The sequence below is a fragment of the Dermacentor albipictus genome, chromosome 5, assembly GCF_038994185.2.
Source record: "Dermacentor albipictus isolate Rhodes 1998 colony chromosome 5, USDA_Dalb.pri_finalv2, whole genome shotgun sequence".
NCBI classification, from domain to species: Eukaryota; Metazoa; Arthropoda; class Arachnida; order Ixodida; family Ixodidae; genus Dermacentor; species Dermacentor albipictus.
Genome location: NC_091825.1, coordinates 11,663,908 through 11,686,391, shown reverse-complemented (window position 1 = coordinate 11,686,391; position 22,484 = coordinate 11,663,908). Strand labels below are relative to the sequence as shown.

The window sequence follows — 22,484 nt, the reverse complement described above, 5'->3', positions numbered from 1 at the left end:
TACACTTAAAGCGCAACGATGGCGGCGAACACGCTCGGCAATCGTCGAAAATCTGATCAGACGGTCAAGCGCGTCGGCTTTTATAGAGCAGTCATCGAATGTTCCAGACTAATCGTTCGGACCCGCATGCCTTCCACAAAGTTCTACACCATTCGCGTCAAGTGATGCAATCAGATAACATAACGTTCAGCGACAACAGACAGCAGATAGAAGCATCGATAACGTTCCAGAAACTTCGGTACATACAGGCGCGTCCCACGCTGTGCGATTACTTTTGTTAGGCTGCGAAACATGGTTGCCCGATAAAGATAAGTATACGTGTCAATACCCCCCTCTTAAAAAGCATCGACCCGATGCTGCAAAGAAACGAAGGTAATGAACAAAAGCACTCGTAGCAAAGAAAAGAACAAAAATGGCGAAGTTTGTCAGCGTCCGTAAAAGGGTTTAAGGCGCACCACGTGGACCACTTCAGATCGTGCGCGGCGCCGCTGTGAATGCAAAATGCCGTCTGGCACGACCTCATAGTCCAGAGCGCCAATGCGTCGGATGACCTTGTGGGGTCCGAAATAGCGTCGGAGTGGTTTCTCACTGAGTCCTCGTCGGCGTATCGGGGTCCATACCCAAACACGGTCGCCGGGCTGGTACTCGACGAAGCGTCGTCGGAGGTTGTAGTATCGGCTGTCGGTCCTCGGTTGGTCCTTGATCCGCAGGCGGGCGAGCTGTCGGGCTTCTTCGGCGCGCTGGAGATAGCTAGCGACGTCAACATTCTCTTCGTCAATGACGTGGGGCAGCATGGCGTCGAGCGTCGTCGTCGGGTTCCTGCCGTAAACCAGCTTAAACGGCGTGATCTGTGTTGTTTCTTGCACCGCCGTGTTGTAAGCGAAGGTTACATACGGCAGGACCGCGTCCCACGTCTTGTGCTCAACGTCGACGTACATCGCTAGCATGTCGGCGAGGGTCTTATTCAGGCGCTCCGTGAGACCATTCGTTTGCGGATGGTAGGCAGTTGTCCTCCTGTGGCTTGTCTGGCTATATTGCAGAATGGCTTGGGTGAGCTCTGCTGTAAAAGCCGTTCCTCTGTCGGTAATGAGGACTTTTGGGGCGCCATGTCGCAGCAGGATGTTCTCGACGAAAAATTTCGCCACCTCGGCTGCGCTGCCTTTCGGTAGAGCTTTTGTTTCAGCGAAGCGGGTGAGATAGTCCGTCGCCACGACGATCCACTTATTCCCGGATGTTGACGTCGGAAACGGCCCCAACAAATCCATCCCAATCTGGTCGAATGGTCGACGAGGAGGTTCGATCGGTTGTAGTAACCCTGCTGGCCTTGTCGGTGGTGTCTTGCGTCGTTGACAGTCTCGGCATGTCTTAACGTAACGGGCGACGTCGGCGGTCAGACGCGGCCAGTAATACCTTTCCTGTATTCTCGACAGCGTCCGGGAGAATCCGAGGTGCCCAGCGGTTGGATCGTCGTGTAAGGCGTGCAGTACTTCTGGACGCAGCGCCGACGGAACAACAAGAAGGTAGTTGGCGCGGACGGGTGAAAAGTTTTTCTTCACGAGTAGGTTGTTTTGAAGCGTGAACGAAGATAGTCCACGCTTAAATGACCTAGGGACAACGTCGGTGTGCCCTTCCAAATACTCGACAAGGGCTTTTAGCTCCGGGTCCCCTCGTTGTTGATCAGCGAAGTCTTCCGCGCTTATTATTCCAAGGAAGGCGTCGTCATCCTCGTTATCTTGCGGCGGCGGGTCAATGGGGGCGCGTGATAGGCAATCGGCATCTGAGTGTTTTCGTCCGGACTTGTATGTTACAGTAATGTCGTATTCTTGTAGTCTGAGGCTCCACCGTGCCAGCCGTTCTGAAGGGTCCTTTAAGTTAGCTAGCCAACACAACGCGTGATGGTCGCTGACCACTCTGAATGGCCTGCCATATAGGTAGGGGCGAAATTTCGCTGTAGCCCAAACGATGGCGAGGCATTCCTTTTCCGTTGTGGAATAATTGCCTTCCGCTTTTGACAACGACCGGCTAGCGTAAGCTATCACGTGTTCATGTCCATCTTTTCTCTGGACTAGGACGGCACAGAGGCCTAGGCTACTGGCGTCAGTGTGAATTTCGGTATTGGCGTGCTCGTCGAAGTGCGCAAGTACGGGCGGAGTCTGCATGCGTCGTTTGAGTTCTTCAAATGCGTCGGCCTGCGGCGTTTCCCACTTGAACTCAATGTCACATTTAGTTAGCTGTGTCAGCGGCTCAGCGATGCGTGAAAAGTCCTTGACAAATCGCCTGTAGTAAGCACACATGCCAAGAAATCTACGCACTGCCTTCTTGTCGGTGGGCTGCGGGAACTTTGCGATGGCAGCTGTCTTCTCCGGGTCGGGGCGGACTCCAGACTTGCTGATGACGTGGCCTAGGAACAGAAGCTCATCGTAGGCGAAGCGGCACTTTTCTGGCTTCAGAGTGAGCCCTGATGACTTGATGGCCTCGAGTACTGTTGCAAGCCGCCTAAGGTGATCGTTGAAATTTTCGGCGAAGACAACGACGTCATCCAAGTAAACGAGACAGGTCTGCCACTTCAATCCTGCTAAAACCGTGTCCATGACGCGCTGGAACGTTGCAGGTGCCGAGCACAGTTCAAATGGCATAACCTTGAACTCGTAGAGGCCGTCTGGGGTGATGAAGGCGGTCTTTTCGCGATCTCTTTCGTCGACTTCTATTTGCCAATAGCCAGACTTGAGGTCCATCGACGAGAAGTATTTAGCGTTGCAGAGCCGATCCAATGCGTCGTCTATCCGTGGGAGGGGGTATACATCCTTCTTCGTGATCTTGTTCAGTCGACGATAATCGACACAGAAACGTAGGCTTCCGTCCTTTTTCTTTACCAGGACAACAGGGGATGCCCACGGGCTTTTCGACGGCTGGATGATGTCGTCGCGCAGCATTTCGTCGACTTGTTCTCTTATAGCTTCACGTTCCCGCGTCGAAACTCGGTAAGGGCTCTGGCGTAGTGGTCGAGCGCATTCTTCGGTTATTATGCGATGCTTTGCGACTGGTGTTTGTCGAATCCTCGATGACGTCGAAAAGCAGCTTTTGTATCGTCGAAGCAGACTTCTGAGCTGTTGCTGCTTAATCACGGGGAGACTTGGACTTATGTCGAAGTCTGGCTCGGGAACTACAGTCGTCGGGGTAGATGCGACAGAATCCGAGAGGACAAAGGCATCGCTGGTTTCCACAATTTCCTCGATGTATGCGATGGTCGTGCCCTTGTTGATGTGCTTGAACTCCTTGCTGAAGTTTGTCAGCAACACTTTCGTGTTTCCTCCGTGCAGTCGAGCGATCCCTCTTGCGACGCAAATTTCACGGTCGAGCAGAAGACGTTGGTCGTCTTCGATGACGCCTTCTACGTCAGCGGGTGTTTCGGTGCCGACCAAAATAACAATGCTGGAGTGAGGCGGGATGCTCACTTGATCTTCGAGCATACTCAAGGCATGGTGACTACGAGGGCTCTCCGGCGGTATCGCTTTATCTTCCGACAGCGTTATTGACTGTGACTTCAGGTCGATGATTGCGCCGTGTTGGTTCAGGAAGTCCATACCGAGAATGACGTCTCGTGAACACTGTTGGAGGATAACGAAAGTGGCAGGGTAAGTTCGGTAATGAATGGTTATTCTTGCCGTGCAGATTCCAGTCGGCGTGATGAGGTGTCCTCCTGCGGTGCGAATTTGAGGGCCTTCCCATGCAGTCTTAACCTTCTTCAGCTGGGCGGCGATGTGTCCACTCATGACGGAGTAATCAGCCCCTGTGTCCACTAAGGCGGTAACCGCGTGTCCGTCGAGAAGCACGTCGAGGTCGGTGGTTCTTCGTCTGGCGTTGCAGTTGGGTCTTGGCGTCGGATCACGGCTGCGTCGTGTTAAACTGAAGCTTGAACGTCGCGTCGTCAAGTCGTCTTTCGTCGGTGTAGTTTTGGCTTCCTGACTTCGTCGGGACGGCGGCGTGTCGTCATTAGGTCATCGAGATGGTTGCTTCGTCGTCTTCGTCGGCGGCGGAGGATCTTCGTCAGTTCGACGAACAGCAACCGCACCTCCATCGGTTGCTGCTTTTAGTTTTCCGGATATGGGCTGACGGACCGGCCGCGGGCTGGGCCAGTGTATGGTCGGCGCTGCGGCGACAGGTAGCGGCCTGGTGACGGCGAACGGGAAGCTCGTCGATGGCTCCACTGAGTGGCGGCGAGGTAGTCGGCGATATCGCGAGGTCGTTCGCCAATCTGCGGCCGCCGCGCGTTAACGGCGAAACCTCGCAGTCCCATCTCCCGGTATGGGCATCGGCGGTACACATGGCCGGCTTCCCCGCAGTGGTAGCAGAGCGGGCGGTGGTCAGGAGCGCGCCAAACGTCTGTCTTCCTCGGGTAGGTGCGCTGGGCGACGGGTGGTCGTGCTGGCGGCGGCGGCGGCGGCGGACGACGAAACTGCGGGGTGACAGGGGCCTGGCGCGGTCGCGGAGGGGGGCCTTGACGGCGTGCGACGGCGGCGTAGGTCATTGCTTGCGGCTCGGGCTGCGGCGATTCAGGGGCTACTCCAAGTTGTTGTTGGAGTTCCTCACGCACGACATAGGCAATCGAAGCCACCTGAGGCTGTGATGATGGGAACAGCTTTTGTAGCTCCTCCCGCACGACAGCTCGGATAGTCTCGCGCAGGTCGTCGGTGGCCAGTGACTGAAGTCCGGCGTAGTTTGTCGCGTTCGTGCGGCGATCGAATTGCCGGTTTCGCATCTCGAGTGTCTTCTCGATGCTGGTTGCCTCGCGAAGGAACTCTTCTACGGTCTTCGGTGGGATTCGTACCATTGCGCCGAAAAGTTCTTCCTTCACACCACGCATGAGAAGGCGGACTTTCTTCTCCTCGGGCATATCCGGGTCGGCGTGGCGGAAGAGACGCTTCATTTCCTCCGTGAAGATGGCAACGTTCTCGTTCGGTAGTTGCACTCGGGCGTCCAGCATGGCTTCGGCCCTTTCCTTGCGCACGACGCTTGTAAAGGTGCGCATGAAGCCGGTACGGAACAGGTCCCATGTTGTCAATGTCGACTCCCTGTTCTCGAACCACGTTCTGGCGGCGTCTTCTAGGGCGAAGTATACGTGCCGCAACTTGTCGTCGGAGTCCCAGTTGTTGAAAGTCGTGATTCGCTCGTACGTCTCCAGCCAGTATTCCGGGTCCTCAGTTGCTGCTCCATGGAAAGTTGGTGGGTCCCGAGGTTGCTGTAGGATAACGGGGGACACTGGGGCAGCCATTTGGGTTGTCTTGATCACTATCTTCTTTGTCGTTTCAGGCAGAAGTCCCTGCTCTGGGGGCAGTCTTTGCAGTCTGCGGCTAGCACGCTGGTCTTCGGCGATGTTAGTTTTGTCCTCGGGCTTTGGGCTTGCATCGCGACTTTGCGGGGGCGTTCGGTACATGAACGCACTAGCACCTCCACCAGATGTCACGTGGTAGTGACGTTAAAGAACACAGTAGCAGTACTGTGAAAGACAAAACTAGCATTTATTGGGCGAACCTGTGCCCACAAAACAGGCTACACTTAAAGCGCAACGATGGCGGCGAACACGCTCGGCGATCGTCGAAAATCTGATCAGAGGGTCAAGCGCGTCGGCTTTTATAGAGCAGTCATCGAATGTTCCAGACTAATCGTTCGGACCCGCATGCCTTCCACAAAGTTCTACACCATTCGCGTCAAGTGATGCAATCAGATAACATAACGTTCAGCGACAACAGACAGCAGATAGAAGCATCGATAACGTTCCAGAAACTTCGGTACATACAGGCGCGTCCCACGCTGTGCGATTACTTTTGTTAGGCTGCGAAACATGGTTGCCCAATAAAGATAAGTATACGTGTCAATATGCTCGAGTTGGGCTTCGGTCGTTCTTCCGCCAGCCCTTGGTCATCTGCTTTACACATTGTGCTTAAGAAGATGGGTGATTGGCGGCCGTGTGGTGATTACCGCGCCTTAAACAAAGAGACGATTTTCGATAGGTACCCTATACTCCACATCCAGGATTTCACCTAATCGCTTCATGGTTAATGCATAATTGGCAAGGTGGATCTAGTAAAAGCCTGCCATCATATTTCTATGGAACCTTCCGACATTCCTTAAACTGCAATCATTATCCATTTTAGCATGTTTGAATATGTGCGCTTGCCATTGAGCCTCCGTAATGCCGCTCAAACATTTCAGCGGTTCGTCGATCAGGTGCTCCGTGGCCTGACTTGTTGCTTCGTCTATTTAGACGACATTATTGTATTCAGTAGTTCTGCTGTGGAACACGAATCTGACCTACGTAATGTGTTTGAATGCCTCCGTCAATATGGCCTAGTGTTGTAAACATCTCGAAGAGTGAGGTTGGCGGTGCTTCTCTCTATTCCCTGGGTCATCGAGTAGACGAGCACGGCAGCGAACCCGTCCCATCCCGCGTCAAAGCCATTATTGATTTCCACGTCCCTCTTCCACCAAGCAATCACGGGCATTTTTCGGTCTCATCAGTTTCTATCACCCTTTCATTCCTCGTTGTGCTTCAATTTTCCAGCATCTGCACATTCTCCTCTTTGGCACACAACGAGCTAGCACGCCTATATCATGGACTAAAGCTGCTGAATCTGCTTCTATCTCTGCCAAGAATGCCCTTGCTACCACCACTATACTGGCATACCCACAACCAGACTCTCCAATGTCCGTTCTAGTAGACGCCTCTGACATAGCTGCTGGCGCCGTGTTTCAACAGCTGGTTAGCGAGACATGGCAGCCTATATCTTTCTTTTTAAGGCAGGTGACACCGCGAGAAACCCGCTTCAGCACTTTCCGTCCCGAATTGCTAGGACTCTACCTCGCAGTCGGCCACTTCCCTCGCAATCTCAAAGGACGCCAGTTCTTTATTATCACTGACTACAAACTGCTCATGTATGCTATTGCGTCTAACAGTTCCTCCCACACAATTCGCCAGCTTGCACATATCTCCCAATTCACTACTGATATTCGACATATCAGTGGTTCCAATAATCCCGTCGCTGACGCGGTGTCACAGATCCGTATAAATGTAAAGCCAAATCGGTGCGCCATTGACTCCGTCCGCCGCGCTACCGCTAACCATAAACTTCAAGTACTCCGGACTGCCCACTGTTTTCTGCGCTTCGAAAATATCTTGCTGCTTGGCTGCAACATCACAGTGATATGCGGCATGTTTACGGGTCCTCCTCGACCGTACGTTGCACAACAATTTCGGCAGCAGGTTTTTGACGCACTACATTCTTTATCGCACACTGGAGTACGTGCCACACAACATCTGGTCACTTCCCGCGAATCTGTGGGCGCGTATGAACGCTGCCGTCTGTTGCCGAGCACGGGCATGCATACAGTGCTACCGCGTCAAGGTCAGTCGACACACTCTGAGAGCGCCTGGTCATTTTTTCACCACTAGACATTCGTTTCCGCCACATTCACATTGTTATCGTTGCTCTGCTACCACCATTCTCGAACCAACGATGCATAATCACTTGCATCGGCCTCTTCACACACTGGCTTGAAGGAATGCCACTCTCTCACATTACTGCAGAGTCTGTAGCCCAGGTCATACTAAATACCTGGATTTCTCTTTATGGCGTGCCACACACCATAACGTCAGACAGAGGAAGACAATTTGACTCAACCCTCTTTCAAGCTCTTTCCCGTCTTTTGGGTGCAACGCACATATGACCGACAGCTTATCACCCAAGTTCTAATGGCATGGTAGAACGATTCCATAATCCACTAAAAGCAGCACTTCGTGCCCATGACTCCATGATTCCATGGACAGAGCGCCGACCTTTGGTTCTACTAAGTCTTCGCACAGCTCTGAAAGCACATACACAGTGTTCCTTAGCAGCACTCGTTTTCGGCACGACACTTCGCGTGTCCGGTGAGTTTTTCGCCTCGGAATCGTCATCTGTTGTCCTACACTCTTACGCCGATCGCCATCGCATTACAATGGCCACTGTTCTACCACCGCCGCTTCGTAATGACCGCAGAAATCTTTACATGAGCCCATGTTTACGTCATAGCAGTCACTTATTTACCCGTCACGACGCTACTCGCGGTCCTTACAAGCTCCTTACGGTGATCCCTTCAGAGTCCACAGGCGTGACGCAAAAGTTTTTCACACTTCTGTAGATGCGAAGAAAATTTCGACCGACCGCTTGAAGCCAGCTCATCTAGTCCCTGGCAGTGCCATCTCCAGAGCTTAAACTGCTCAACGGCAGCGTCTTCATCGCTAAGGGGGAGCAATGGAGTGGACAGTATTCATAGTGCCTCGCGGTGCAAGTAGAAGAGACTGCACTTGCGCAATGAGGCGTATATGCTCGACGATGGTAGCCTTGACACCATCGCACTCACCTTGATAAATAAATGGCATTTCCTTGTGGGCCTTCTGTTCCTGTGGTTTCATGGAACTCGTTGGGGTTACGCACCTGAAGGGGAACTGGGGAGGCGGCTTCAATCTCGCGGAGGATTATGCGCACAATATTGTCGGATGCAGCAGGAACGGGTGAAATGGGTGGTGGACGGAGGCCTACGCAGGTAGACGTCGCGGCCGTGTTCGGAAGACATGTGAAGTTCGGAGTAACACGGCGGTATTTTGCTTCTTCACAGCATCGGCGTTCATTGATGATTTCTTGCAATGTCGATGAGTTCTAAAAAACCGGAAGCGTAAACGCGTCATCGACGATACCATTGAGCATATGCGCAACCTTTTCCGTTTCCGGGATCGTGTAATCGACTTTGCGACAAAGCGCGAGCACGTCCTGGATGTATGTCACATAGGACTCGGTGCAAGTCTGAGCTCGGCATACAAGTTCTTTCTGAGCAGCCCGATGGTGTCCGATGGGCTTGCCAAACAGACCCATGAGCTTTTGCTTACGTACCTCCTAGCTCGTAAATTCCAGTTCGTAGTTCGGAAATCTCACTTGTGCCGTGCTCGCCAGGTAAAATAGGATGTTCGCTAGCATGAAAGCCAGAACCCAGTAGTTGCTAGTGCTCACCCGTTCGTACAGCTGAAGCCAGTCTTCAGCGTCGTTGTCGTGAGAGCCGTAAATGGTACCAGGGTCACACGGTTGTGTGAACACGACATTAGTGGGTGGCGGCGGATGGTTGACGAGTGGTTGGTGAGCTGCTCGAAGCATTCTCGACTCCGCCGTGCGCTGGCATTGTAACTCCGCCAATGTGTTATGGGGCGAAAAGACGCCTGACAATATATATATATATATATATATATATATATATAAAGAGATCCGCCGTGGGGGCGTAGTGGCTTTGCCATTGTGAGGGATTATATCACGGACCTCCCGGCCGTGATTTGACAATGGGTGCACGTTAAAGAACCCCAGGTACTGAGTGACTAAGTGAAACAACTTTATTCGGTCAACATTAGATGCGAGTAAACTCAATGTCACCTGGCTAGGGCCTGCTCAGGGACCATCAGGTCAAACCTGACGGCCTTCTCGCGGGCCTTCTGGATTGCCAAGATTTGAGAGGTCTGGTCCTCGTCCTGAATAGGCTTCATCATTTCCTCTTGGGTGAAAGGCAGAGGCATAGCCCAACAGCACATGCTCAAAGTCCACATAACCACCACACAGGGGGCAGTCCGGGCTTGGGAACCGTTCGGGGTACATTGTGTGCAGAGCCGCGGGACTCGGGTGAGTGCTTGTTTGTAGAAGTCTGAGAGTGACTGCCTGGGTCCTGCACAGCGAGGAGTCCGGCAAAGGGAGGACTCATCTTGAGAGAATATTATGCTTGCAGGTCTCTTTGTACGAGCAGAGAGGCTCGGGTCGCCCCGGAGAGGACGCGTTACCCGGCGCATGGTCAGCCAAACCTCGGCCGCCGAATGCGCCTCCTCATTGGGGTTGAGCGAGGCACCCTCAATGGTTGCAAGGTTCACAGGGAACCAGGCCAGGTAGTCAAAATTAATGCGGAATCCACCACTATGGTGTGACTCATGATATTTTGCTTTTCACACAAGAAACACAGCAATTATATATAGGGAAAGTAGGAATAAACATGCCCCCCCCCTCCACTGCAAGAATAGTTGGTGCGCCAGTGTCTTCATCGTGTGCGTCTTGATAGAAATAGTCGCATACATGAACAAAGACGAGCTGGCCTGCATAGTGCTGTTTATTGAATAGTGGCGATAAGACTTCTGAGAAAGCCTAGCTTCCCCTTTCTGAGCCCCAAAAGAAGAGGAAGAAAAGCTCACTTGTTCTGCACCATGTTAGCGACGAAGGAGTAGTGCGTGACCTCGATGCCCTTGGCGAGTCCGCCGGTGCCTGAGCTGTAGGCGAGAGCGGCCAGTGTGTTGCGTGGGTCTGGCACGGCCACCTCGCGGAAGTCCTTCTCCTCCATGTGCTCAAATCCGAGGATTGAGATGAAGCCCGCAGCCTCCCCCAGCACGAAACGGCTCTGTCGTTAAAACGGAAATGCGGCGCAAAAAAGTGGACCGCCTTTTCGTGGTTCCACCTATCTGTGTTTCGTGAAGGAAGCAATATAAATACGTGCGATAACTTCGAACACCATTGTGGTGGCCATTGTGTAGGGCTCTCTTTTACGGGACAATGGGCCAACTGGCATTTTGTTTCCTATTTTTAAGGTTAGAGGGCCCAATATGCTTGCCATATGAAGGCTGTCCTGCTGAGTATATGCATAAGAATTGGTCACCAGCTCTTTTTTCCAGGTATCTCAGCACTCTGTTTGTAGCTCAGCGGGAAAGAAATTTGGGCCATGTGGTATTCACTGAACGTGATGTGCTCTAACGCGATAGATGTGACAGGACAGATCGTTTTGTGTTACCTCTGTCTTTTTTCACGTCTGCCGCGCAATGTTTTATCCTGTTTCGTTTGTTTTCCCGATATCGGCAGTGTGGTAGCGCGAAAGGCACGGCGACACAGAGAAAAGAGCTACGCGTGATAAGCGCCTTCTTGATTACCCATTTAAGACAGGAGGCAGTCTCTTCCGCACTCCCTTAATGAGCTCGAACCAGCCAGCCCAATTTTACTGCTTACTGCAATACAGAGCCACGCACCTTTTCAGGCATGCTGACTTCGTCGCACACTTTACCAATCTTCTCAGCGTTCGGGGGGTCTGTGACTACGTGCGTCGCCTCACTGTTGGTCATCCGCATCAACAGCTCACCTGCGCAATTGGCAGAGAAAATGCCACTTCAGAGAGCGGGATGTGCTTTGCCACTGCGCGGAAAAGCCACCCATTATCACATAAAGGGTATCCCATAGCTAACATTAGCCATATATAGTTTGAAGATATGTAAATGCCGCGTAGCTTAACAGAGCGAAGGTAATGTTGTTTGGCGTCGCTTGGAGATACTCAAAGTATTTTTCTCATTCCGCCGACTTAGATAACTGGTATTAATAAACTATTCAATTTCTACATTATTGTTAATTAAGGGAAGGAAGAAGCGTACCGCTTTTCACAGATAGCTTTTAGTGGCTGAGCCAACCTGCCTAGAGCAACGAAATAAACTCAACTCTTCTTCGTCGTCTCCAAGACCATCATCAGTGCCCTCTTCTTTCCACATTACAGTCTGTGACATCACCCCCGTCGGACAAAGCACCTTATTGATCCGGCGCATTGGTCCGAGAAAGGTACGGTTTGAGGCAGCTGACGTGGATGATGCCAGAGAGGTCAAGGCACGGTGGCATCCAGTGGAGATACTTCATATAAGACGGGGGTCACCTGGCGAAGGATGCGGTAAGGGCTGTAGCATCGCGAGAGGAGTTTCTCTGAAAGACCAACACGCCTAGTTGGAGATCAAACTTGCACAACAGCAGCTGGTTTGTACTCCACGTGGCGATGGCACTGGTCGTAATGGCACTTCTGGCGTGTCTGTGAAGCAGAAAGGCCAATGCGGGCAATCTGGCGTGCTTGGTTCACATTGGCTATGACATCCCGAGTGTACTCTGTCGGCGAGTCGAGTATAGTAAAAAAGAGAGTCTCGAAAGGCAAAGTCGCATCACAGCCGAAGAGGAGATAGTGTGAGTAGTCAGCTGTGTCGTGGCGCGAGGAATTGTAGGCGAACGTGACAAATGGTACAATGGTGTCCCAGTCGCGATGACTGAAAGAAACATACATTGCTAGCATGTCAGTTAATGTATGGTTCAGGCGTTCGGTTAGACCGTTAGTTAGAGGACAGTAAGCGGTAGTAAGCTTGCGTTTAGTTGCACATGACCAAAGCAAGTCGTCTATGACTTTGGCAAGAAAGTATCTTCTGCGATCAGTAAGCAGTTGGCGAGGTGCGCCGTGGTGTAACCGAACGTTGACAGCAAGAAATCAGCGACGCCTGTAGCGCAGCTGGTCGGTAGGGCTCTAGTAATGGCATAGCGAGTTGTGTAGTCCGTAGCGACGGCAATCCACCTATTTGCGTCAGTTGAAATAGGGAATGGCCCGAGAAAATGAACGCAACGGATCAACGCAACGCAATCAATGCAATATCCAAAGGCTGCAGCAGGCCATCAGGATCCACAGCTGGCCTTTTCCGGCGTTGACACGACCCACACATGGCAACATAACGCCGGACGGAGCGGTTGAGACGGGGCCAGAAAAACCGTCGCCGAATTAAGTTCATAGGTCCGAGTGACGCCAAGGTGTCCAGCGGTGGGAACGTCATGCAGTTGCTGGAGTATAATCTTTCGAAGATGAGACGGAATGACGGTTAGGAGCTCGGGCCCGTCGGGGTGCACGTTGCGGCGGTACAGGATGAAATTTTTTAGCACGAACATGTGAAGGGATGGGTCAGACGGATCAGAGAGCAGGTTTCCGATGTGCCGTAACGATTAAACGCGTCGCTGTTGAGCACCGATATCTTTCAAGGCGGAGAGCGAAAGAACGCTGATCGGGGCGACATCCACTAAACCGTCCGGTGCATCGATGGGATGACAAGCCAGGCAGTCGGCGTCCTGTTGTAGACGACCCGACTTGTTGACCACAGTGTGTATTTATTCCTGCAGCCGTACGGCCTAGCGACCGAGGCGTCCAGTGGGATCCTTCAGGGAAAAAAGCCAACAAAGGGCGTGGTGACCGGTTGCGACTGTAAATGTTCACCATATATGTAGGGTCAGAACTTGCCCACCGCCCAAATCAGGGCGAGACACTCGCGCTCGGCAATCGAGTAATGGCGCTCGGATGGATAGAGGAGGCGGCTGGCGTAGGCGATAACGCAGTTGTGCCCACATTGGCGTTCAGCTAAAAGTACGCCGATGCCGTTGCCACTGGCATCAGTGCGAATTTCTGTCGGAGCGGAGGCGTCAAAATGTGTAACAACAGGAGATGTGGTGAGCAGCGTGATGAGCTGCGAGAAAGCAAATTCTTGTTCAGAGCCTCAGCAGAAACGAACGTTTTTCTTGAGGAGGTTGGTCAGGGGACAGGCAACATAGTCGGAATTTTCCACAAACCTGCGGAAGTAAGGGAAAAGGCCAAGAAAGCTTCGAACATCTTTGGCACAAGTTGGTACGGCGAAGTTCTGCACAGCATGAACTTTAGTGGAGGCGGGGCGAATGCCCGACGAATTGACGAAATGTCCGAGCATGGTTATTTGGTGGTCATCGAAGTGACACTTGGACGAGTTCAGCTGCAAAACAGCGGTGCGAAAAACAAAAACAACAGATGAACGTCTTTCATGATGGGTCGCAAAAGTTGAAGACAATAAGATGACGTCATCCAAGTAGCAGAAACAGATGTACCATTTGAAGCCACGCAAGAGCATGTCCATGATCCGTTCAAAGGTCGCTGGGGCATTGCACAAGCCAAAAGTCATTACCTTTATTTGATATAGGCAATCTGGAGTTGACGAATGTGGTCTTTTCACGGTCCATTTCCTCCACTGAAATTTCCCAATATCCAGAGCGAAGGTCTATCGATCAAAAATAAGCGGCACCATGGGGACTATCCAGGGCGTCGTCAATGCAGGGAAGTGCATATACATCTTTCTCGGTGATCGTGTTCAGACGACGATAGTCAACGCAGAATCGCCAGCTCTTATCTTTCTTTTTGAGAAGAACAACAGGGCAAGCCCACGGGCTGGAAGAGCGTTCAATAATCCCTTTGTCAAGCGTTTTGTCAACCTGGCTCTGGATAACTTGTCGTTCAGAGGGCAGCACCCGGTATGGCGATCGGCGAAGAAGTGCTGCATCACCGGTATTTATACGATGCTTCACGACCGTAGTTTGACCCAAAGGGCGATCGTTCAGTTCGGAAATGGCGGAGTACGACACGAGGAGGCCACGGAGCTCTGTGGCTTGTGGGGTTGAGGGGTCTGGTGCAATAATCTTTGTAAAGTCGTCGAGCGGGGCAGATGCAGAAGGCGGAGAATAAACACTTGTCGAGGACGGCGCAACAGGAAGAGAGGAAATGTGGCAGTTGTGTAACGGTGACAAAGTGGCAAATGATACGCCTAGAGGAAGTACTTGTGGACACTGTCCGAAATTTAGGATGGGCAGAAAAGATGTGTGGGAAGGAGACATTGTGAGAAAGCAGAACTGAAGTCATGGGAGTAAGGACATAGCCTCCGTCAGCTACAGGTGAGCAAGCTAAAACAGTGATGCAGGTTGCTGCTAGAGACGGGAGGCAAATAAAATAAGCAGAACGAAGCTGAGTGGCAGATTGAGCAGGAAGGTCAACGGGAAGGGGTAGGTCAAACTGTACAACACCGGCTGAACAGTCGATCAGTGCAGAATGGGTGGTCAAACGTGGCATCCGAGGATCACATCGTGAGGGCAACGTTCGACCACACTAAACAAAACGGACGTGGGATGGCTGGCTACACTCACACGTGCAGTATACATTCCAAGCACAGCCGGAGTTCCACCGCCGGCGACCTGGAGCAATCGCGTTGGAGCAGAAGTAAGTACTTTACTTTCTGCAAGCGCGTTCGAAGCTCCGCACTCATGATAGAAAGTGGCGCTCGATTTTCGATGGGTGCTGTAACGGGAAACCATCCACGTCCACATCCAGAAGTTTCCGATCAGTAGGCAGGGTCAGCAGGAGAATTTCAAGCCGGGGTGCTAGAGCAGCGTCACCTCCCGCTGCTGCCCCAGTTAGTTTCCCGTCGGAGAGCGGCGACGCTAAGCTGGGAACGGGGAGCGACGCAGCTGGGGCGAACGGGAGTGGCGCCTGTTGGCGAGCGGCTAATCGCAATCGCTCGAGTGTTGTCAAATGCGTCTTCAACCTCAGTGGAGAGTGCAGGTGGCCGATGATTCAGGGAGGAGCGGTGGTAGGCAGGGAAGCTTGGTCGAGAGTGGGCTCACCAGAAACTTCGGCAGTGACGAGAGATGTGGCTCACACGTCCGCAATAAAAGCAGATGGGTATCTCATCATGTATGCGCCATTCGGCAGGGTTGCGATGTCTTGGATATGGACCACTGAACAGGGGCAGAGGCAGCAGACGAAGCAAAGTCAGGATGGTTGGCTGAGCAGATGGCCGGAAGACCTATATTGCCAAGTTCTTGGCGAATGATCGACTGAATAAGAGACACTTGCGGCCGAGAAGCGTGAGAGCAGAGAGAGGGAGAGAGAGAGGGCTCTTTATTACAAAAACAGATAATTTTGCCGGCGCCTATATAACCGCTGGCATGCTACTCTCTGGAGGGATGGGGAATGGGATTAAATGATTCCAGAGGAGAGTGGGAGAAAAAGAGGATAAATATAAATATTAAATGTCCGAGTAGACCTGATACTAATATTTACAGTGACATGGCGGGTAAATTTAGCCTGTTGTATATGAAGTGGGCAATCTTTAAAGCTTTCATATTAAATCAATTCTTGACAGGTATTTGAACAATAAATCCAAAACCCGTCGCTGTTTTAAAGGGCCGGGGCATTGGACCTAAGATGCTCGGTAACGTTAACGGTTCATAGCAAATCGTGTCCATTTGTTGCTCAAAAAATTGTTTCTCGTCGCGGTACGCGGGGCATCATAGTAATATGTGATCCATTGTCCCTAAGCTGCGACAGTTATCATAGTATGGGTTAGTGGTAAGCCCTATGCGGTACCGATAATTGTTCGTGTATGCCACGTTCAGTCGAAGACGATGGTACAATGCCTCTAAGTGACGAGGAAGTGGTCGTGGAATGTTCGGTCTCATTTCTGGGTCAATGTAACGCAGGAAGTTATCTTGGTTAAGCGGCAAATTCTAGAAGCGGTCTTTTTCTTGATAGGCATATTTTTTTGCCATGTTTGAAGCGTCGGCTTCTGTAAAAAATGTTCTTTTGAACTTGCGATAGTGGAATCCATTTCTGGCAGGATCATCCGCTCTTTCCCTTCCCGAAATGCCGGCATGGCCAGGTATCCACTGGGGCAATGCCCAGTAATCTTAGCCCTGTGGTGAAGATAAGCAATGTCAAATGCTGTAGGTTGATTATTGCAACGCTCACGCCTGTTCCACATACTTTGTAGGGCTGCCTTTGAATCCGTGAAAATCACCCATGTCTTTGGCAGCTGCTGTCGAAATACATACACAAGGGCCTTCTTATAGCCGTATAGCTCCGCTGAAGTAGATGATGTTGCTCGCTCGCGTCAAAGCACTGCGTCACTGGCGTGGCAAGAGACGCTGCTTCAATTTCTCGCCGGACAATACGTACGATGTTCTTGGAAGAGGTGGGCTCATGCTGTATACAGGTGTCTTCGCACGTCGATGAAGCTTCGGTATTTTGTAGACGCGTGAACTGCTGAACTATGCGGCGGCTCTTCGCGTCTTCAAAGCGGTGACATTTGTTGATGATCTCACTGACCGTTGTTATATTCTAGTAAACGAGCAAGTTAAACGAGTCGTCCACGATGCCTTTTAAAACGTGGCTGACCTTGTCTGCCTCTGCCATATTATTATCCACCTTGGGGCAAATAGCAAGGACGTAGCAAGGGTCCCAAGGTCTTTCTTTGGAGCACGTTGGCGGCCGACCGGCCTTCCGAACAAATCCCTAATCTTCTGTCTGCACTCGTCCCAACTTGTAACCTTCTTCATGTGTCTCGAACCAGACCCGTGTTGTTTTTTAGGTAGAATATTATATTAGCCAGCATAAGCGTGTTATCCCACCTGTTGTGTTCGCTGAACGGTTCGTAATTTTGCAGCCAGTCATCGACGTCGACGTTGTCAATCCCGAAAAGCATGCTAGGGTAGCGAGGCTGGGCCAGAATTACTGTGAGTGGCGACGATGGGGCCGCTGTTGAAGACTCTCTTTCAGATAACATGGCGGCCAGGTTAGGTCCACAGCGGAGCTCCGTCCTGCGCAAGTGATTACCCCGCACCTCTACAAATGATGTTACGGGAAGAAAGAAGCTTACGGATATTCACAGATAGTTTTTAATGGCGGAGCCAACTAGCCTAGATCAGCGAAAAAAACTCATCTCTTCTTCGTCCTCTCCAAGGCCATCATCAGCGTCCTCTTTTTCCACATTACAGAGTGTGACGATTGTTTACCTAGATGAAAAGTGTCAACGAGAAAATTGCAGAGTGACATGAAAAAGTAAACCGCGTTCCACGCAATGAAGGTTGTCAGAACAGCGAAGCTGATGGTCGTTTTTTCAAGCTTGAACTCGTGTTTAGAGTGATTTTCATGAGTTTGCCTCGTCGTTTTTCTAGATTCGAGCTTCTGTTCCAGACTGCGCGTACTCTTCAATTGCGTGAGGTTGTGATCAAATCAAAGTCTATCACACACCTTGCAACTATGGCTGCACTCACGGTCGGGGCATTCTCTCTTGAACCGTCCATCGGTGCCCTCCGTGGGAGGAATCTGTCTGCGTCGACATCTCTGCTCGGCCTCATACTCGCGAAGCTGAGGTTAGCTTGCCTCTGCTGGCGCTTGGTTTGGGTTGCCTTCTCTTGAATGTGGGAGTTGGCCGGCGTCCACCGGTGATTGGCTTGCGCTTCCCGTTCTTGATCCGCGGTGGTAGCTGCTTCCTTCTGCTGGCGCTTTGATTGTCATTCTCGCTCTCGACGCTCGGGATTTGCGCGACGTTGCCCTTACTGCTCGTGCCGAGCGGAATCCACGGGGAAAAGGGCGCGCACCGGTGAAGCCCGTGCTCCTATACGCCTTCTCCTTCCCCTCCCGCGGCACGCCCTCTGATTAGTCCGCTCCCATCCAGGCGGACCCCGGATGGATCGATGCTATGAGCGTCCGCTTTGGAATGGGGCGGTGACTTCCGCCACCAAGCTCTTGTTAATATATCGCCTAATGTCCTTCCTATGTCAAAAAGAAAAAAAAATAAGAAAAAGCCCCTACTTTTGCTCCTATTTTCTGCACGCCCTATGGCGGTGAGCTCCAGAACCAGCCCCCTTGCGTGACACCTGAAGCGCGACGGCGAAGGCTCGAATTAGAATGGCTTCGCTGTTAAAACTTCCGATACAGATTTCCGTTTCTCAATTCGAGCTACATAAAACTGTCTTTCCGAGCCTTCCAGAAGCCCGCGAATGCACGCAATATTGCCGCGCGACTGGCCACTCGAGGCATTTTGCGTCTATTCGCGGGCTTCTTTCGCGCTCGGAAAAACACAATATGTAGCACGCATTGAGGAACAGAAAGCTTTATGGGCACATTTCATGGCGCTCTACAATTTCCTCATAAGAACTTTTCATCTAATTATATTATTCGATCAACTGAATAATTAAGACTAGTTATCTGTTTAGGCACAATGAAAACGTAGTTTGAATATCTCCAAGTGACGGCAAACGACATTACCTTTGATCTGTCCAGCTACGTGGCGTTCGCATATTTTTAAACTCTGACTAAAGTAAGCTGCCTGTACATGTCGCGTATGCAAGAACACTGCTCGACAGAGCACCGTTTCAAGCGCTTAGCGATACACCCAGTCTAGAGTACGCATATGCAGACGACTGCGTTACGGTCAAGCCCAGTTTGCGGGAACCTTGCGCGGAAGGACTGACCCGCAAGGCGCGAAAGGCATGCAGTTTCAAACAATAACTGCTACGGAGAAGTGTGGCGATAGTATCTACAGGAGCTGCAAGCGAGCCGATTCATCCAGCATGGGAATGAGTAGAAGTACGTGGATTTGCCTAATTTTCGTAATTATGCTTCAAACGGCTTGGTGACTTTCTAATGTCGTCGTTTTATGCGATGTACTATGTAATAGGTAATTAAATAAACAATATTGATATTGTTCGATGCTAGGATTCGAAGACAGACAGACAACCCCAACAATGAAATCATTACGCCACGGCGCATGCATCGACAAGCGGCATAAAACGCCTTTATGAATTTCTCGAGCACACGCCAGTGCGTTGAGACTCTTGGTGCGTTTACATTTGGCCACCTCGACAAGCATAACCGCTGCAATTAGTAGCGACTGTGCTTGTTCCTAATGTTTCGTACATTTATACAAGTATAGGGTGCTCTGCAATTCAGGACAATAAGGGTAGATAAAGCCCAACAAACAAAACCATAAGAACGTCTGAGTTCAGAAGCACGAAGATAAGACAAATTCATGCACTACTGCTCATCATTCCCATGTTGGCTAAACGATTGCCGCACCAGAGTTCCATGTAGTAATTATTGCACGAAACTCTCTGGCAAAAGGGATATTGACAGGTGTGCTCGTTTATCTTTATCGGGCGACCACGTTTCACCACCTCACAATTGTTATCGCACAGCTCAGGACGCGCCTCATGTATCGTACGCTTCTGGAGTGTTATCGATGGTTCCATCCGCTGCCTGTTACCGAACCTTGTGTAATATGATTGCATGTATGCGTGATGCGAATAGCATAGAACATTGGGGAAGACATGCGGGTCCCAGCGATTACTCTTGAACATTCGACGACTGATGTATAAAAGCTGACGCGCCTGACTCGCTCATCAGATTGTGGCGATCGCCGACTGTGTTCGCCGCTGTCGCCGTTCTTTAAATATAGCCTGTTTTGTCGGCACCGGTTCGCCCAATAAAAGTTAGTTTCGTCTTTCACAGTATTGCTATTGTGTTTTTATACATCAATACCACATGACAATATTGTTAATTTGCCACCACTTCACCATGCAACGTGCTGTTGCGTCACTGGGATATGTTTATTTTCAATATTTTCCTTTATGAAGTCATAGCTTTACGGTTTTTGGTTTTCAGCTCTGGGCATAGTATTGTAAAAGCGAGTATTGGCACGAAGCCTACGTTTGCAATTCTACTCATAATTTGCCACGATGCTATAGACGCCCCGTGTCAGGCTAGATGTACGCACATGAAGAATAATCAATGCAGTGCACGTCAGCGCACGTTCCCGCGTCTCTTCGTTTAGCCCAGCTGTGGCTGCATATTGCTGTCCGCGCGGCGGACTGATGGATGGATGTTATAAGCGGCTCCTTTGGACCGGGGCAATGGGACGTGTCACCTACCTAATGTTTTACCTAGGTACAAAAAGAACAAAAGGAAGGAAAACCACGATCAATTCCCATTGCGACGAAGAAGATCGTCAGGCTTAAAAGCCCCGTTGCGCCCTTATGGCGTGACTCGTACACAGGTCACTCTCTGGCTGAGCACTCTTGCTGGTGCTACGTTTGCTGCTACTGCTTTACGACCAGAATAAGCCCATTTTACAACTGGTGGACGTGCTGGGTACAACAAGAATTCTGTAACTTCAAAATCGGGCTCAGTATCCCGTCTTCATTATGCCGGAAGAAGGATCACCCCAACCACAGCCCGCCGCCCCGGTGTGGGGGTCTGCCCTGGCCCGTTGCGTCAGTGCGATCCACCCATCTTCAGTGGTACCGAATATCATGACGTAGAAGACTGGCTCGCTGACTACTAGCAGGTGAACATCCCCAAACCCTGGGACGACACCGAAACCTTACTTGCGTGAAGCCTTATTTGAGCGGTGTCGCCAGCGTGTGACACCGCAACCAAAAATGTGATATCGCGACGTGGAAGGCCTTCAAAACTAACGTGACGGAGGTACTCGGGCGCCCCGCCCTTCGCAAGGTTTGCGGCGAGCAACGTTTGCCTGGTCATGCGCAACAGTGCGGGAAGACATTTACGAGATGTTATCGACCCCTGTAACCGCGCTGAAGTCACAATGGCTGATGCGGAGAAGATCCACCATATTTTAAATGACATTGAAAACGACGCCTTCCAGATGCTGTAGGCGAAAAATGCAGCGGTAGTCTCTGAACTCCTTAGTTTCTGTCAAAGCTTCCACGAACTAGGCAAACGACGCATACCCACCCACCACTTTCCTCCTCAGGCCAGTTCCATGTCGAGCTTGGCTGTTGCCACGGATAACGTTTCGCTGCTGCTACAGATCAACGAGTTCTTCCGTGAAGAGGTGGCTCGCCAGCTTTCTCTGATTCTACTTACACACGGCCACTCGCGTTCTCCGTTGGCGCCTGCTCCCCAATCTGTCATCAAGGTGCAGGTAGCCGACCGCATTTCGCCTTCTCTCCAGCAGGCTCCGACTCCCGCTCCCCTGGCTTAGGCCGAAGTCGCTACGAGGCCTGCACCACAGACCTACGGTCGCCTTCGCCCGCCTGTATCCCCTCCAGCACGGCCACGGGTGCAGTATGCACGACCTCAAGGCCATTGGCGCACGGAATACAATCGTCCCATTTGTTTTTATTGTATTCGTGCTCGACACATGGCACGTCACTGTCGCCTCCTTACACCGAACGTCCCCAACAATGTGCGTCCATATGCGCCACATTTCTAACAACGCCGCAAATATTCACACATCTTCGAATCTCCTCCTCCCGTAGACACCGCATTCTCCGCTCGCCGTTCACCGTCTCCTCGCGACCGCTCCCTTTCCCCCATGCACCGTCGGTGGAGCCCTCTGCGCCAGGAAAACTAAAAACGGCAGTTCAGGAGGCGATAATTGCGGTGTCAGCGAAATGTATAAGGCCTCACACTTCCCCGAAAAACGTTGTTGATGTCGCAATAGACGGAATATGAGCGTAGCACTTGTCGACTTCGGCGCTACATAAATCTACTACATAGATCTGACTGAAGAGCGAAGGTACGTGGGTTAGTCACTACACAATAAACTGCACAATCGTGAACAAATAATATGATAGTTATACAAACTCATTCAGGTAAGTCATTATTATAAATGAGAAACCCTATTGGCTCCCCGACAGTGCTCTAGGCAGTGCAGATGACGGTCGACGATGGTAAACTGTATCAAAGACTTTATGAAAGTCTCAAAATATGCAGTTTTAAAAAAACTAATGCAAACAGACAAAAGCAGTTCGTTAGTACACAAAATAAAATTGAGTTTTGCAGTGTATTTCCAAAACCATGCTGGCTGCTACTGAAGAAGTTGCTTGATTCTAGAAAGGCCACTAGGTTCGAGTAAATAGTATGCTCAAGAGTTTACTAGGTAGGCTAGTTAGCGATATCGGCCTGTAGTTTATTGAGTTAGCTGTGTCTCCTTGTTTGGGTACAGGCATCACTCTACCCGCTTTTCTGTAACCGGGTAACACTTCACA

The 22,484-nt window shown here is 51.1% G+C and overlaps 1 protein-coding gene across 1 annotated transcript in view; it reads right to left on the bottom strand.

The window, feature by feature from the left end:
* LOC135918042 (uncharacterized) overlaps positions 1 to 22,484 on the bottom strand; it is a 567,488-nt gene that overhangs the window by 375,647 nt on the left and 169,357 nt on the right. The window contains exons 5-6 of the mRNA XM_065451709.1: positions 11,078 to 11,187; positions 10,256 to 10,458 (exon numbers count right to left, since the gene is read on the bottom strand). Coding sequence (XP_065307781.1) covers positions 10,256 to 10,458; positions 11,078 to 11,187 — 313 coding nt within the window. The remainder of the gene's footprint in view (positions 1 to 10,255; positions 10,459 to 11,077; positions 11,188 to 22,484) is intronic.